This window comes from Megalops cyprinoides, chromosome 20, assembly GCF_013368585.1.
Source record: "Megalops cyprinoides isolate fMegCyp1 chromosome 20, fMegCyp1.pri, whole genome shotgun sequence".
Lineage (NCBI taxonomy): Eukaryota > Metazoa > Chordata > Actinopteri > Elopiformes > Megalopidae > Megalops > Megalops cyprinoides.
The window spans coordinates 18,004,089-18,022,650 of NC_050602.1; the positions used below are offsets into that span (position 1 = coordinate 18,004,089).

Genomic DNA, 18,562 nt, shown 5'->3' on the forward strand with positions numbered 1-18,562 from the left:
CAGATGCTACATTTTCCTATGATTTTGAAAGTGACATTATGAATCAGCATTTCATTGGGAGAGTTGCTATGAATCAGTGTTTCAGGTGGAGAGAGTCACTATGAATAAGTTTCAGCGGGAGAGTATCATTGTGAACTGTTGTACATGTGTAAATTTACATATGTGCATTGACGTGCAGAACCTTGAATGGTATTAGTGATTGCCTTGAACACAGTTCAGCGCTAATAACGAAAACACCATCCTCTGTTTCTGAGGTTCCCTTCTCTATATTCATTTTTTATTTGTTTTTTTTTCTGCAAGGTGTTACAAAATTAACATGTCCAACAAACAAAAATAATATTTTATCTGGTGATGGAATGGTGGGCACAAAGATCCTCAAACCTTGTGATTCATATCCTCTGTCTCTGTCTCTGCCCACCTGCTATCAAGAGCAACTCTATTGGATAACAGGGGCAGGCTGGTATCATGTCCAGTCAGAAACTCCCAAGATGTGAGAAAGGATAATGAACCAATGGGATATGGGAGGAAGCGTCATGGGCCCTTTGGAGCCAGTGAGAATACATTTACAGCGCACTTGGTACGCAGTAGTGCACAAAGGATGCTGGGAGAGAGGCTGCGATATTATGCTGACACAAGAGTCCAGTCACCATTAATAAACGCAACAATGCTGAAAGCAGCCACATCCTCATCTCCTGCACCCATTCTCCTTCGCTGGGAAAAAAAAAACAGAGGAAAGGAGAGGATGGAAGAGGTTGAATAAAAGTACAAATGGAGGAGAGAAGCAGCTCTTTTCCTGTGTGTGCAAATCACCTCCTCACAGTGAGGGTTGGGATGTAGACAGTGACCTGCCCATCAGCTCTGCTGATAGGGCAGCCTGTCCGCACAGCTTTGCTGGTAGGGCATCCTGTGCCTTACATCTGCTGATAGGGCAGCCCGTCCCTCAGCTTTGTTTTGATAGGGCAGCCCGTCCCTCAGCTTTGTTTTGATAGGGCAGCCTTTTTGAGTGGCTTTGCTAATAGGGCAACCTGTCTGTACAGCTATGCTGAAAGGGCAGCCTGTCCCTCAGCTTTGCTGGTAGGGCAGCCTGTTTGAGTGGCTTTACTGAAAGGGAAGCCTGTCTGTGCAGAGGAGCATGGAGGGGGTACTGTCAGAATGTGGAGAGAGATGACTGCTTGTTCATGGGCATCGGTTTAGAGCAGCCACTGCTCAGATCCACTGGTCTTTACACTAACATCAATATATTCATGTCATTATCATAGATTGATGACAGCGAGTTTGTCAGTTCCATAGCCAGAGCCCACACACACACACACATACATACATACATACACACATCTCTGGGGTCACAGAGTGACCTTGCTGAGTCTCTCCGCTGAACCGCTGTGCTGAGACGTGCAGGAGAGGGTGCAGCTGCAGCGATTGCGCAGTTGGACAGGCCGGTCAGGGGAGCCGCGCAGACGGAGCAGGAAGTCGAAGTTGGCCGAGGTGTTCATGGCGTAGAACACGTTGGCGTTGTCCGGGACAACCAGCTCTGGAAGGGGTGACACAATGGGAGTGAACAAATGCGAATCAAACACAAATGAAACATTAACCTGAAACTCCTCATTCTCAGAGGCTGCCCTGAGATTCTTCCAGATTCAGTGACAATGAAAAAATAAAGGGTTGAAAGAGCAAGGAGAAACACTGTGGGAGAGAGTTTCGAGAAGAGCAAGTGAGAGCATACCAGAGTGCTTCAGACTAAATGGGAAAATTGTGATAGAAAGAAAATGAAGGAGAAAAAGAGAACAGTGAAAGAAGAAGAGAAGAACAGTGGGGTTGAGTGGATAGAGGACTGTGGTTACCCTTCTCCTCAGAGATGACCTGCACAAGCTCATATTTGTCCACTGGCTCCCCCTTCAGGTGGTGTTTGGCCATGGCTCGTGAGATGACAGCAGGGGTTTTGTCCTGGTTGGTCACCTGAGGAGAGGAAAGGGCTGTTTTCACTTACCTAAAACACACCTGACTGCTCCAACTCACCCCAAAAACACATGACCCCTTACATTCACCTAAAACAAACCTCCAAACCTGTTTCATTCAAAATTCATTCATGTTCTTATCTGGTACATATTTTCTCACTCGTTTTCATGTAAAATAGCTGCTCTCACACATTTTCATACCTGATAGCCCCACCTTCACTCATTACATTACATCTTTGGCATTCAGCAGACACTTTCATCCAGAGCGACTTTTTACGACAATTTTTACGTTACCCATTTATAAAACTGGACATTTACTGACGCAATTCTGGGTTAAGTACCTGGCCCAAGGGTATAGCAGCCGGGCCCCAGCGGGGAATCAAACCAGTGACCTTTCAGTTACGATTCCTGCTCCTTACCACTATGCTACACTGCAGCCCCGCTCATTTTCATTTCTGGTGGCCACACCCTTGCTCCCCCTCACCATGATGCTCTTGTAGAGGTTGCCGTTGCTGTGCTCCAGACTGACCCGGATGATGCAGGCATCCCGGGCCTGTGTGTTGTAGGCAGGCAGGAGGCGGGGCGACATGGGCGGGGCAGGGGACGAGCAGGGGGTGGGGTGGTGGCCAGAGGGAGGGCCGGGCGGGGAGGGAGAGGAGGGAGTCAGCGGTGTGCTGGCGGATGAAGACGTGTCCGTCAAGGGCAGGGAGCAGCACGAGGGTGAATCTGACGGCTGAGACACAGAGCGGATGAGATGCACATCTGACTCTGAAAGAGGCAACAGACAAAAACTCTGTCCTCCCTCTGAGGGAGTCTGCTTGGCAGCACGCTCACTCCATCTGCGCTACCTTCTTCTGCGTGCCATCAGGGGCCTGTGTCGGGGTCAGGCCCTCGCCGTCCGACAGGAGAGACTCGCTCGACGACATGCTGACCGAGTCCACGCTCTCCCCCGAGCTACCAGCAGGGGGCGACCGTGGGCTGTCCTTCACTGGAGAATTCACTGTCACAGGATCCGCACCCAGGAACAGTCTGTTGAAAGAAAACAGGGGGCGCTAGACAAGTAAGGAAATACAAGACAGTACATTGGTAAAAGCAGAAAGCAGTGGTACTCACAGACTCAGCCTCTTAACCACGCTCTGGCAGGCTTTGGGAGAGGTCGGACTGCTGTCTCCCACACCCTCGATTTCACATGAAAGGGTGTAGCTGGAGGGAGAGAAGAGCTTACAATACCAAACTAAACCACAGACAGACTGAAAATACACATTAGAGACACGAACCAGGGTACAACGAGAGATCAGACAACAGTTTTGCAGAAGAGTTATTATGATAATCTGTATTCATGTAACTACAAGGAGTGGCAGTTCTTATATTTAATATTTAATATTAGTCACTGTGTAAACTGGTGAGATAATCTGTATGTATCATCTGTTTGTGTCTTATCTCCTGACCTGTTTTCTTTGGCCATAGTGTGCCATGCAAATAAAGCACCTTGAAAAAAAACGTGGAGGTAGAAAGAGATACAGAGAGAGAGGGAGAAAGAGAGAGAGAGAAAGGAACAGAAAGAAAAAGAGAGACAGCTATATACCTCTCTTCCTCGCTGAGCTGTGGTTGGCTGTTGAACCAGCGCAGGAAGACAGGGTCAGGGGTCAGGCAGTAACTGTTACATGCAGACTGGAGCAGCTTGATCTGTGCAATCACCTCAAACTCCTGCGGACGGAGAGAGAGAGACAGTGAGGGACAAGACTCCCCATCACACAGGGACATCTTTAGGCACCAGGGAATGTTGTGTGAGAGAGTAAAACCCAGTGGAAGCTTTGTAAGGGTCACTGGCTGGGTGTGTACTTGGAATGTCTAATGTAACTGTTTCCTCTGGGTTCATTTTTAGAAAGTGTATGACTAATTTTATTATCAGGCTATGGTTCATATGTCCCTCATGCTTTTCTTTCACCACTTTGGAATTGCCAGTTGTACCACATTAAGCTTGCTACACCAGAGCACACTCTGTACTTGTACAGGAGTGGGAATGTATGATGAATGCAATTGTCTGTCACACACACATTCAATCAAAGTATGTTTTCATGCTGCAGTGCAGCACAGTGGAGGAAACAGAAAGTAGAGGGTAGGGACACCTTCACCAACATCACCCAGGTGACTCTTCAGCCAGGGTGCTAATGAGCAGTGGGTAAGGGGAGCCCTCTCTGGCAAAATCCACCCTACCCTTGCAGAACAAAGCAACTGTGTTCTACTGTTGCGGACTACTGCTTATTGTTGGCTGAACCCGGGTGCAGGGTGCAGGCCTCAAACTCAGTCAGTTAAGGCAGAACTGATCCACTTGGGAGCCCTTAGAGATATAAGTGTTAAATGATAATTGTAAACTTCAGGGATCAGCCCTTGATGCTTTTTGGAAACACTGACATATTCAAGCATTCTGGTATAGACATCTTTATAAACAAAGAAAAAACTGATCCATGCTCATTCTAACAGCTCACTTGTTTTCCTGCTTTTACACATCTGAGCATGCTCCACTAAATTGCACGCTCAGCAAAGTGATTTGGGACTTTGCATGGCAGGTGATATGGATGTCATGCAGAACTATTAGAAAATGACACTCACCCTCCTTCTCTTCTCAAAGTTTATTAGACCGCCCTATGAGAGACAGAACAGGCAGAGAATTGATACATTGACTACACACACACACACACACACACACACACACACACACACACACTACAGAACATATACTATATCCTTACACTCCCATACACTAAACTATTACTGCAAACACACACAAAAACTTTGCACAATCATACACTGAACACCAATGCACAAATACCACTTTAACAACACATGTTGACTAGAAAAGGACAATCAAATCTTAAAAGTGCACCAGGTGATAGTTTACGATGCAGAGGTGATGGGCAGAGAGAGAAAGACAGACACATGGATGCTTTGTGTGAATCCACAATGAATGGAACAGCGCACAGCACAAAACCAACTGGCTCCTACCTCCACCAGGTCAGGCAGTGCTGTGTCCAGCATGGTCAGGTCTGTGAGGAAGGTTCCCAGGTAGGGGATGGTTCCCTGCATTGCGCCCTGTGGCAGAGGGGGGGGGGGGGGGGGAGACCATTAGACCCAGGTTAAATTCCCCCCTCCCGTGAGCATCCCAAAACACCTCTGCTCCCTCACATGTTCATTACCTATTCCTCTCTCACTCTCTTGCAATGTCTGATCAATTCAGTTGATTTTGTTTGCCAAACACTGCATTGCATTATTGTCATTTAGCAGACACTCTCATCCAAAGTGATTTATGTCAGTTATAATTACATGCATTTATACAGCTGGATATTAACTGAGGCAATTGTTGGTTAAGTACCTTGCCCAAGGGTACAGCAGCAGTGCCCCAGTGGAGAATCGAACCAGCAACCTCTCAGTTACAAGCCCTGCGCCTTACCACTACACTACTTTGCTGCAACACGTTCATATTGCCAGTGCATATTCCCAATTAACACAAACACAAGGTATAATACACAACAAAAGCATTTTCCTTAAAAGGAAGATGTCAGTAATGTCAGTACTGAGTGAGAGTCAAGTACATGACTGATCTTCCCAGTCTGTCTCCCCCCCACCCCCCCAGGACCACCTGCTGTTTCCACTGCCAGGAAGCAGCAGGAATTCTGGGAGTTCATCTGCTGTGAAGCTGAAGCAGTCTGCGCCGTGGCCCCCCTCCTCTCTCCCCCTCTCACCGTGTCCTTCTGTAGCTGCAGTCTCTTGTGGGTGCGTTTCTGGTGCTCCTTGGCGCAGCTCTCCAGACTGGCGAATTTAGAGGTGCCTTCCTGTAAAGGGGAGAGGGAGGAGCACACGCTGCAGTCGGTGGGGGAAGCAGAGTTTAAGGACAGGACTCACAGGCCAGGGCCTCACCTTCATCAGCAGCTCTCGGCTGGTAAGGTAGTTATTCTGGTCGGAGAAGATCTCTGACAGCTCCTCAAATGTCTGCATGCCGTCCCTAAAGACGGAGAGAGACAGAGAGAGGGGGAGAGAGAGAGAGAGGGAGAGAGAGAGAGAGATAGGAAGGCAGGGGGAGAGAGGGAGAGATGAAAGGAGACAGACAGAAGGAGATGAAGAGGAAGAGAAAGATTAAGAGAGAAAAAAATGTCATCACAACTGACATTCCTATATGTTTTCACTCATCGCGTGACTCATTAACAAAATGACTGAGAGACCCGCTGACTGAGAGACTCACTTGTGCACACAAGCCCAGGTCTTCTTCAGGCGGTACAGGGGGTTTGACTGCAGGGCTGAGATGATGGCTCTGAGGGACGAGAAGTTCTTACGGATCCGACACTCCTGAGATCAGAGGGTAAAGGTCACAGGCAGGCACGAACTGCGGCAGGCATGCTGTGTTTTTGACTATATATACAGGTATGTTCAGAGGTGTGTCTGTGCACTGTCCTGTATGTGTTTTTGTGTGCCTGTATGTAGGTGGGCCAGGTTACCTGGGCGATGTCAATCCAGCGCTGGATGATGCGTGCACGCAGGTGTGGGCGGAGCTGGCGTCTGTGCAGCACAGTGCTGACCACACAGGCGGCGACAGCGTTGAACTGCGTGATGGTGGCGCGGATGGTGGGTGCGGTCGGCTTCCTGTCGCGCTGCGACCAGATGGAGCCCAGGCACTGGTGCGGGATTACCTTCCTGAACAGCTCCTGCGAGAGGGAGCCTGTCAGTTACCCTGTCTATCCTCCCTCAGCCCCGCCCCGCCCCTCCACTCTCAGCCCCACCCCTTCTACTCTCAGGCCTGCCCTTCCAAATTAATCCCCCCCAACTCTCTGTCTTGCACTTACTGCATCCATGTAGGTCAGCTGCTCAGCCACCAGATCTGTGTCAAACGACAGGAAGTCCTCCTGCTCGATCTCCACCTCCTCTTCCTCCCCGAGGCAGAAGGGACTGTTACCATGGATACTACCTGCATCAGACACAAACTCATATTCACTCCCAAAATAAACTGCTGGAGTGGACGGTATGCAGATATTCTCTCTGACCTCCTTTCTGCCCACCACCTGGAAGGCATAGGATGTGTGTCTGTTTCCTTTCTATAACAGTTAAAGCATTGTATGTATTTTTTCCCTCTGTATTACAGCAGAAGCAGGCCCCACCCTCAGGCTCAGAGTGCACACGGGCCTGATCCTGCAGGTGTTCCAGCAGGTTCTGTGCCTTTCGTAGGGGCTCTGAGCCCGGCAGCGCCCTCTGCAGGAAGTTCAGCACCCTGTGCAAGCTTGGGTATGAGGGAGGCTCCTGGAAGTCATCTGGACAGTGATCCAGCCAGGCTCTCAGGATAGAGGCCAGAGCACTAACAGAGAACACATTACATTATATTACATTACATTCATTTAACAGACGCTCTTATCCACAGTGACTTCCAGCACATTAGAAGATAAGTGTATCCATTCAAGCTGAATGGGCAACAGTGTCAGACCAGGCTAACAACACTCCCAGACCAGTGAGTGTGAGCATAACACTACTCAAGCCCTACCACAAGTTAACTTGTGCAACCTGACTAGACAAGGAAAGCCAAGAATTCTACCATGCATCAGTCACTACCCGAACCCAAAACACATCGCCATGCTACACATAAAATAAACAGCAAGTACTACAAGTAGCAGGTGTAAGGGGACATGGATTGAGGTGGATTGAGGTGAACACACACATAGGGCTCTGAGAACACACATATGCATGAGCACACACGCGCACACACACAAACACATACATAGACACACACACAGAAAGCACTGTTCTGAGACAGCACACACACAGAGGGCTGATGATGTCATACTTACTTTCGAACTCCTCTCCTGGAGTCTGAGGGGCTAGGCTCCTCCCCTTTATTCTCCTCTACACGCCCATACCTGAGATAGAGACAGAGGGAGGGAGAGACTGTATGTTTCTTCTCATGTATTTATTATTATTGCACTGCCCTTACATGTGAGTGCTGCACATTACATTAGATTATTGTCATTTATTTGATGCTCTTATCCAGAGTGACTTACATCAGTAACAATTTTTCACATTACCCATTTATACCGCTGGATGTTTTACGGAGGCAAATCGGGGTTAAGTAGCTTACCCAAGGGTAGAACAGCACTGCCCTAGTGGGGAATCAAACCAACAACGTTTCGGTTACGAATCCTGCTCCTTCCCACTATGCTACACTGTCCGCACAGGAGCGTACCTGGCGAGCAGCAGCTCCAGCACGGTCTGCGTGCTGGCGAAGGTGCGGTAGGTGTACAGGAAGACGCTGGTGTAGGTGAGGTCGTTATCCTCAAACGCGGTGAGCAGCGTCTCCACCAGCCGCTCCAGCGTGCCGGCGCGGATGCTGCGGATCTTACAGGTGTCCAGCCGGCTGACCGTGTGGCCGGGGGGCAAGCGGTCCCCCTCCACCTGCCCGGGGACGGAGAGAGAATTGGAGGAAGGGAAAACAGGAAATCCATATTCTGTAGCTCATTCTGTTAGCCTGACTGCCAGTAAGTCCAGTTCTACAAGGGAGATGTACAGCCTTTTTCACTGTGTTTGTGTTTGTGTGTGTCTGTGCGTGTGTGTGTGTGTGTGAGCCTGTCTGTCTGTCTTTCTGCCTGTCTGTTTTTGTGTGGCTTTGTATGTGTGTGTATTACACCTGTCCGTGTGTATGTGTGTGCATGTATATGCGTTTTCAAGTGTTTGTGTGTGTGTGCATGTATGTGTAGAGAGGCATTTCTGCTTTTACAAGAAATCTACAGGGATGAATAAGCACAGGACTGAGTGTAAGAATCTTCTTTTTATCACACAGTGTCACCACCTCTCAGCTCCACAGGTCATATATATAATTACAGCTGGGTCTGGGTGTCTGGGTGTTTGCACCACACAACAATGTGAGCTTGTCTTACCCCCAGCCATCTCGCCCCCTTATTGGCCGCTTGCTGGATTTGGACCCTCTTCAGTGTCACATTGTAAATGGCCCCCTCTTCCACTTCCTCCCCCCAGTCCTGCACTGAGCTCTGTGGCAGGAGAAACGCTGTTAACAACAGCACAGTCGCAACCGATAGGGACATGCCAGCTATTTCCCAAACAGCCATTACAGTCTTTTCCCCACAATTACAAATCGGAGCTTCCAGTATCACCTTTGAACAAAATGAGATGTGGAATGAAAAGTCAGAGCCGAGATGGAGCGGGAAAGAGCAATGAGGTCATGCCAATATCAGCATGCTGGAGCTGCACTGGAGAACACTGTCCCCTTTAGAATCACACCGGGGAACACTGTCCTCGTCGGAACCACACTTATAACCTCTTATAACACTCAAAAATGTATCATGAATTCAAAAACTGATTTACATATTGGTTCATTTGAAAAACCTTTTACATTATTTTACAATCAAATTATGATAGTGAATGTCAGGTACAGGTATTTTATGCAGGGTCAAGTCTTCAATATATCTGAAAACGTAAACACTGGACATGTCTTAATGTCAGACAGTGTATGTTAACTGTGAAATGTACATGGCTGTCATGTTGATTTAGCAAACTACTTTATTTCAAACTACTTCATTTCAGAAGTGGAACTAAATAAATTATGCTACACATACTCAATGTTCAGCAGTACATACATTTTCAAAATGTTAGACACTGAATGTTATTTAAATCCAAGTTTGGTTGCTTTCTTTCTATAAAAGCAATCAAAAGTAATAAAGACTCAGCCATTGAAATCAATGCTCTCAATACCGAGTGAGCACATCCATACGGCTGCCCGTCCATAAGCAAAAAGGGACCTTGCTGCTGATCAGCACTCCATACAGCTGCCATTGCCTGCTGTGTGTTTCCCAGCCAGCGGGGATATGGGGATTTTTCAGGATGCTGGCTTATACTTCTCTCATCCTGTCATTCAGTCTAGCATTTCCTTACATCTGTTCCCAGGGGGAAACTCAGAGTGTGCAAGCTGTTAAAATGAACACTCATCTGGATGTGACACTACTTACTGAGGTTAGGTCACATCTAACAGCAGGATACAGGTGGGGTATTTTTGGTATTTAATTGTGTTTCACATTTTTCCCATAAACAAGTTTCCGACACAGACAGGTGTTCAACTTGATTAATTAGATTAAAGAGTAATTACTTGTACAGTAGGGCTGTGATCCATTAATTGAACTAATTAATCTCGCTTGAAACACTTGCCCTTGTAGACATTAACAACATGTAGAATAAAAAAACCTTTATTAAAGTATTGTTATACAAACATACCTTCACATGTCTTCAGAGATTTCCTTCACAAATAATTTATACCAAACTATGTGCACAGATGTCCATTAAAAATCAGCGCTCAGATAATATTGCAATTAAAACCCATGAACTGAGGGTTCAGACGGAGGAAAACCTGGTACATACGGTGTGCCTCTGGGAGCCATGCTGGGAACTACTCATTGTCTGTGGGAGATGACATCACTATTGCAGTGGGCAGCCTGAGTCTGCTCATTGTGGAACATTTAAACATTTGTGAAAGCTATTAGTATTACTTAAATACAATAAACTTACACTGCAGCTAATAGTCTGCACACAGGAAATGTGCAGAAAGATAAACAGCGGAAGTAACCCAAAAAGTAAGAGAGACTCCCATTGGTCAATTAAAGTCAGTCCTAAAGTGGAAATGGAGCTCAGAGCAATACAAAACAATTCCAGACACACCAACTGGCGTTTCCCCATCCCTGAACCTAGGACAGGCTGTGTGAGAACTCTTCATCATTCAGGATCGATCGAGCTGTCAGCTGAACACTGATCTGGATCTTCCTTAACAAACATATTCTCGCAGTTCTTCATTGCAGAGAGGAGTAGTTGGAAGTGTGCTTGTTCGAACAGATGGAAAGAAAAGATATCTATATTTCTATTAATCTGAGCCCCTTAAAATAGTAATGGATATAGGTTTATAAATTAAAAATGCTTTTTGTTCAATGGGGCCAAGTTTTAGTGAACAAATTGACCGCTTGGTTAATTAAGGTCAATTAAGACGGCTTCCCAAACTTTGTCCAGAATAACAAACTTAAGATAGATAAAGAACTTTATCTTTTATTAGCATAAAACTCCCCAAGCAGCACATTATTTTCACGATGAATGTATAAGATAAACTGACTATATTTAACTAAGTATTTAATTTAAGCATGCTCAATGAGTAAAGGGCAATATATAGACCGCAATCAAACCGCAGATGGAAGAAAATCAGCATCGGTGGATCCCCCTTTTCATAGTCTACAGCATCGTCGGAGACGACAATACATCATCAACACAGCTAAAATAGCAAATAAATAAATTTCTATACTTTTCCTATATTGTTCTGCATTGTTCTGCAACGTTTAACATGAGTTTGACATGAGTTTGTCGTTCCCTAACTTAATGTGAGCGCTTACGTGTTTTATCACTCCATCAAAGTTGTCCTGCCTCTGAAGATGTGAGGAGGAGGAGAGGGGGGGGGGGGTGTTCCTGTTTAAATCAGTGAACTTCGCTCCCACCCTTTCGGGTGTGCGTTGAAGCAACGGACTGAGAACAAATGCCATCAGGAGGTCACCCCAGACAACGACAACGTCAAGTCTGAAGGAATCTTATCTTTACTGCGTGCAGTGTAAACAGCGCCGGGCCTCGCATCGCCAGCCTTCGCCGTGCTTCCGACCGTCCACATCACAGCTCTACCCCTCGGCAGCGAAACAAAAGTTCGCAATTCGACGCAGCAAACAGTTCTCGCGTCTCTTTTCGTTAAGAAAACATCTCGAAATATTTTTTTCCACGCAATTAGGAGACAGTTTACATCGAAATATTATTAGGGTGGCGAGCCGGATAATTACATAACTTCACTTACTATATTGACAAAAGAAGTTTTTGTTGCCCATCCTCCCACCCGCTTCCATGCTCTCTTCCTTCATCCGCTACTTTTCCAAAACTCATACACCCCCTCTTTCTGAGAGCGCTCAGCAGGAACTTGAACTGCAACATCAACAGTCTGCAGAACAGTACTGCGGTGGTTTTACCATTTTAGCTGTCCAGGCGAATTTCATGGTCAGCTTGTCTCTCGTGGTCCAGGAGCCGCATTTGGAGCTAGTCCGTCTCAGCGAGAAGTGCGCTCAGTTCCGACAGAGCACCGAACTGCATCCACTGAAGTGCTGTCGTTTTCCGTAAATCTCTTCTCCTCCGCCACACATACACAATCCGTCACAGCTCTTTCGTCTGCCCCCCCTCCACTCCTCCCTCTCTCTTTCAGAACCCCCTCTTTCTGACTCCGTCCCTCCGGTACTGAATCACGCAGCTCCGCCCAGTTTTGCTCTCCATCTCTTCTCTCCCCCTTCGCTCTCTCGCGGCCGGTGAGGTTCATCTTAAAAAGCAGTTTAGATTTATTGAGAGTTTAGCATTACTGTTTGATTTTTAAAAGTCGAAACGACAACAGTTTTTTTTAAGTCCCCTCCTACGCAGCAATAGGCGTCAGACATGGGAATATTTGTGTATTACGCCGGTGAGAAGACAATAAAGAATAGCTGACATGTTCGTGCACATACATGTGCATGCGTAATACATGTGTGTGTGTACTTTGTACATTGTGCCCATCACTTTGCTCACGCTTAGCAGCGTTCTTGAGCTGCTCAAACTGACGCAACATATAGGACAGATGAGAGGCAGCTTTTCCCTGACTCAGCCTAGTTAACCTGGAAACACCACCAGGAGCGACAACTTCAGTCTTTACGCAATGCAGCCTTCACAGTGACTGAGTGACCTGTGCTGTGACTGCCCCTGTCTGCATCAGAGCAGAGATTTCTGCTTCCACCTGCTGCATATACACCTCCTACACTTCACTATCAATTAAGGTAAACTCAGCAACATACATTATATGGCCAAAAGTATGTGGACGCATGACCATCACACCCATATGAGATTATTGGACTTCCCATTCCAAAACCATGGGCATTAATATGGAGTTGCCCCCTCCCCCTTTGCAGCTATAACAGCCTCCACTCTTCTGGGAAGGCTTCCCACAGGATTTTGGAGTTTGTCTGTGGGAATTTGTGGCCATTAAGCCAAAAGAGCATTTGTGAGATCAGGCACTGATGTTGAACAAGAAGGCCTGGCTCGCAATTGGCATTCATCCCAAAGGTGTTCAGTGGGGTTGAGGTCAGGGCTCTGTGCAGGCCACTGGAGTTCCTCCACACCAAACTCGTCAAACCATGTCTTTATGGACTTTGCTTTGTGCACAGGGCACAGTCATGCTAGAACAGGAAAGGACCTTCCCCAAACTGTTGCCACAAAGTTGGAAGCAAACAATTGTCTAAAATGTCTGTATGCTGTAGCATTTATGTTACCCTTCACTGTAACTAAGGGGCCTAGCCCAAACCCTGAAAAACAGCCCCAGACCATTATCCCTCCTCCACCTAGTAGGTACTGTGCATTCCAGTAGTTAGCGCTCTCCTGGCATCTGCCAAACCCAGATTCATCCATCGGACTGTCAGATAGTGAAGTGTGATTCATCACTCCAGAGAACGCGTCTCCACTGAGTCCAGTGGCGGTGTGCTTTGCACCACTCCAGCCGTCGCTTGTCATTGCGCATAGTGATGTTGGGCTTGTGTGCAGCTGCTCGGCCATGGAAACCCATTTCATGAAGTTCCCGACACACAGTTCTTGTGCTGATGTTGCAGCCAGAGACAGTTTGAAACTCTGTAGTGAGTGATTCAACAGAAAATAGGCGGTTTTTACATGCTATGCACTCCAGCAATCGGCGGCCCCGCTCTGTAAGTTTGCGTGGTCTACCGCTTCGTGGCTGAGCTGTTGTTGCTCCTAGACGCTTACAGTTGACCGGGGCAGATCTAGCAGGACAGAAATTTTGTGAACTGACTTGTGGCAAAGATGGCATCCTATGACAGTGCCACGATAAAATCACTGGGCTCTCCAGTATAACCCATTCTACCGCCAAGGTTAGTCTATGGAGATTGCATGGTTATGTGCTTGATTTTATGCACCTGTTAACAATTGGTGTGGCTGAAACACCTGAACTCAGTAATTAGGAGGGGTGTCCACATACTTTTGGCCATATAGTGTACAGTAGTCTACAGTATAGAGTCCTGAAGAGCCTCAGACCAACTGGTTTACTGTGAGAGTACAGGACGGGGTGATCATGCACCACAAACACTGACATATTGTGCCTCTTTAATGTGTGTCAAATTGCATCATACATATGACAGGGATGATGTCACAGGCATGATCTCTGTGGCCGTGTATTCATGTCTGACAATTGCAGTTGTGCAGGACTTGCAAACAGAACCTGTAACTGCGCAGACAGAACCTGTAACTGTGCAGACAGAGCCTGTAACTGCACAGACAGAGCCTGTAACTGCGCAGACAGAGCCTGTAACTGCGCAGACAGAACCTGTAACTGCGCAGACAGAGCCTGTAACTGTGCAGACAGGCCGAGACAGAGGGCCAGGCGGGTGTTCAGGGCACCTCTCTCTTTCTCCCTCTCTGCTGGCTCAGGGCCAGTTCCCAGGCCTCCCCGCCTGCTGCGTGCATCCATCTCCATGGAGACAGGTGTCTGGGAAGCATCAGCCAGCTATGGGAGAGGTCACGACCCCCGGTTGCCTGGGAGGACAGCTGCTCTCAAGGGGGAGAGTGATGTCATCATTCTACATAACAACAACAGTACCAAACGCCACTGTTGCTGCTGAGCTTGATTCAGATTCACACAAATACACATATACACAAACACACACACACACACACACACACATATATCTCATATAGGTGCACGCACTGCAGTACTGAGTCTATGCTGGGCCTTGATTAATACTACATTTGGTCTCTCACTTTGCTGGCAAAGTAAAGTCAGACATCCAATAAAACCCAGCTGATATTATAAATCCTTATAATAACAATACAACATTAAATTCAGGGGTCGTGTTGTGAAATGTGTTTGGGGAACATTACTGCACTGTAAACTGTGGTGCTATTACTCTTTTTTAGAAAGGTGTTAAGGAGAGTTTAGTCTATGGCCTACTCCTTCCATATCTGGACTCCATTTCCCAGTGTACCTTTCAGCAGGCCCGAGTTCCATCATTGTCAACTGCATGGAGAGACATGACAGGACATAACCATTAGGAGCAGACAGCTGTTATTACCCTGCTGCAGGGAAAGACAAATTCCAAGAAAATCTCCCACTCCCTGTCTGCTGCCCTCCAGCTGTACTACTCCCGCTGTCCTCACACCTGACCCTGGAAAAGGAAGACGTGCTCCGCGTAAACCAGAACACTGTCTGAGAAGCAGGGAGAGAAGTTATATAGACACAGGAACACTGATCCTGGAACAGGGAGGGAGAATTTGGTGAAACCAGCATGCACAGCTATAAGCGATACAGGGACCACCCTTCTCTCTGTGTCACAAGCTATGAACCATGAGCACAGGATGGGACTAAAAGTTCCAAGAAGAGAAGCTGACGAATGGTACAGCCAGTCAATACTCAAGACGCAGGAGATCCAGTCAGAATCTCAGCATGATGGCAGCCAGATGCCCTTCACGTCCTTGAACTGAGAACTGCACTAAATCCTACCAGACCTTCTGTCCCTACCTACATAGAATTCTGCCAGTGGAGTAGTATGTTCCCAGAGCCATCGGGACAGTTCAGCTGCTGGCCAGTCTCCCCTGCACACTGAAGACCCACTTCTTCAGACCACATCTGGGCTCCCCTGAGCCAGTCATAACTCAGATCTGACCTAATCTAGTGCAGTGCTGTATGTTTTATTGCGCTTCTTGATTGTTTTTAACTGTAGAACATCTGTTTTCATGACATCACTGACATTTACACTTATCTATTCTTATCTAGCAGAGGCCTTAATTCAAAGAGACTTACAAAAAGTGCATTCGATAGGGTGAGGCTTGAGGTGTCCAGCAGGGGGCACACTGGGTTTTGTATTGGCTCAGAGGAGCAATTTAACAGTTTAATTAATCATACCTTTGGATCATGTTCCTGTAAGAAACTAAAGTAACTGATCATACTTTTTCTATCATAAAGGTACTGAGTTGTTTTTCTGTTTCATATCTAATCACATTGTCTCAAACCCTTAATCTCTCCCTCCCTGCGTCTGCCTGTGTTAAATTTCACTAAATTGTTACTGAGCTATCAGGACTACAGACACACTGAATTATCAGCACTACAGACACACAGAGTTAGCAGGAGTACCTACTGACTTTACATCAGTGTAAGTTCCCTTGAACTGCAGCACCACTGATACTCAACTTAATACAGTGAACTACTTCTGTCTGCTACAGTACAGTATTACTCCTCCTGCAATAGCAGTTTTCCTTTGACAGTTATGCTCACATGCACACACTCACTGCACACTGTCTGACCATTACATGCTGACCACTGGGTGGACCTAGGGAGCCCCTACCTGGTTACGAAATAAGTACTCATGCACCAGCTGTTTTAGGGAGGAGGAGGATAGCAGTGTGTGTTTCTGACAGAACCCTACAGCTGGCACCCATATTTCTATATACACATACACACTTTACAAATCAGGAAAGTGGAGGGAAAACGTTAGTGTTGTGAGAGCAGAATCACTGATGAGCAAACAATGCAAGAAAAAGGAGGAGAAAAGGACACACTCCTCTCTCCACATGAATCTCCATCCACGCCTGCTCTCAGGCTGCACTCAGGTCAGTTGTTTGTGCTTTTTTGACTGACCTTCGGCATTGCCATGTTGCCCCTACTGTTTAATTGACAGCTTTAGGCTGCAGGTTTATTGCAGTTGGCCGCTGCAATGTTCTGTGCATGTACCGACCATCAATCAGAGTTTACTGACCCGGGATCAGTATCTCTGGGGTGTACTGTTCTGTTTCTCTGTAGGTACAGCGTATTCCCTGTCTCATGGGTGGAGCCGCTCCGTATCTGCCTTTACGACTCTTCAGGTCTGATCAAGCAGACCACTTCTCAGCTCTTACACACCTTGTGAGGTGCACTTTGGTCCATTTCTCGTCACCAAGCAAAAAACACAGGGCAATCAAAGCACAGTTTATTGACCAGATAGCTGATATGTAACTACGCACATTTCAAAGCAGGATCTCCTTCAATCTGAGGAACGGACTATGAGAGAGAGAAAGATAAAGGGGGAAAGAAAGAGAGAGAAAGGGTCTGCAAAAGACTGCATAGGGGAAGGGGACAGTCAGCCAAACAATGCTTGTTTTAGGCCATGAATAAGCACTGATTGTTCCCTGGATGCAAGTGTTTATTTATTAGAATGTAGAACAGGACTGAGAGAGACAGAGTACAGAGGAGAGAGGGAGAGGAACTGTGAAATAAAGGGGCAGAAGGAGAGAAAAAGGCAACATTACAGGAAAAGCTGGCATGGAATTTGAGCAGCAGGATTCCAAACACACAGTGACAGATCTCCATGGGGACAGGTGTTCCAGAATGCAGACATGCTGTGACACCTCTGTCACCCAGCAGGGGGCAGGGCAGCAGCCCGTGGGAGAGCCTGTGAATAATGGAAGCTCTCGGAGGTCTCTCCCACTGCATACATCAGCCCAGACACCAGCAAGGACTGAGGGAGAAGCATGGTGCACACACAAACACACACACATGCACACACACACACAAACACACACACACATGCACACACACACACACGCATACACATTCATACAAAACCTTCATGTACACAGTGAGCTCTCTATCACTTCTTACCCCCCCCCCCCCCACCCCCCACCCCAAAACACATTGGAAAAAGTGTAAGACTGTGCACCCTGTAACAGGAGCACTTCTTAAATGGCCCTGGATAAGATGATATGCCAAATGAATAAATGTAAATGTAAATTCTTCAACAGACAAACACACAGTCTCTGAACATACACACAACAAAAACAGTAACGCATACCCATGCTCTCACACACACAGCCTATGTCACAGTGTGATCCAGTATTTCATATACAGAAAAAACAAATTTTCAGCCTGTTTCTGATTATGAGGAGCTTGTCTCAACCGTGCAGATGTGTTCGAGAGGGACCTGCTGCATCTGGCTAATCAGAACAGAACTTCTGAGGCACACAGTGACAGACATACAGGGAAAGGGACAGACAGGCAGACAGAGGGAGACAGGAACATGAGGGACTGACCCAGTGTGAGGGGCCGCTGTCTGGAGACCGGAGCTGGTATCTCTGCAGGGACACGCCTCCCTCCCCCTCGAGCAGGCCACTCTCTGGCTCCCGGGCGTGTGGGGCTGGGGGCCACAGCAGCTGTGACATCACAGAGCCATGGTCCGAGCCCCGCCCTTTCTCTGCACTGATGGGCAGAGCATATTTCCCTACACAGAACAGGGTGAGAGCCCCGGTGGAGCTCTTCTACTCTCTCTATCTCTCTCTCTCTCTCACTCACTCCCTTGCTTGTTAGTTTGCCTTCCTCCTCCCGTAGAAACAGCTGTATTACCAGTTCATAATTCCTTCCATGTATTCTCTGGTAATGAAGTCCGTTGATCGAGTCCTCCTGGTCCAGATTTGCTGCTGATGTGAACCCCGCTTCCGCGAACTGATCCCAGTGACTGCGTGGAGTTGGCGTTCATCTGTCTGCCCTCACA

The 18,562-nt window shown here is 47.3% G+C and overlaps 1 protein-coding gene across 1 annotated transcript; it reads right to left on the reverse strand.

The window, feature by feature from the left end:
* Window positions 1-176: 176 nt before the first annotated feature.
* Window positions 177-12,080, reverse strand: LOC118795599 (ral guanine nucleotide dissociation stimulator-like 1). The gene is made up of 18 exons (XM_036554211.1): window positions 11,990-12,080; window positions 8,870-8,980; window positions 8,179-8,387; window positions 7,787-7,855; window positions 7,106-7,299; window positions 6,794-6,915; window positions 6,449-6,655; window positions 6,196-6,299; window positions 5,874-5,958; window positions 5,699-5,788; window positions 4,962-5,048; window positions 4,569-4,601; window positions 3,541-3,662; window positions 3,069-3,158; window positions 2,804-2,984; window positions 2,440-2,688; window positions 1,842-1,956; window positions 177-1,531 (listed from the first exon to the last, which is right to left on the reverse strand). Exons 1-18 carry the CDS (start codon window positions 12,014-12,016, stop codon window positions 1,344-1,346), a joined length of 2,283 nt encoding a protein of 760 aa, XP_036410104.1. The 5' UTR covers window positions 12,017-12,080; the 3' UTR covers window positions 177-1,343.
* Between the last annotated feature and the right edge of the window lie 6,482 nt (window positions 12,081-18,562).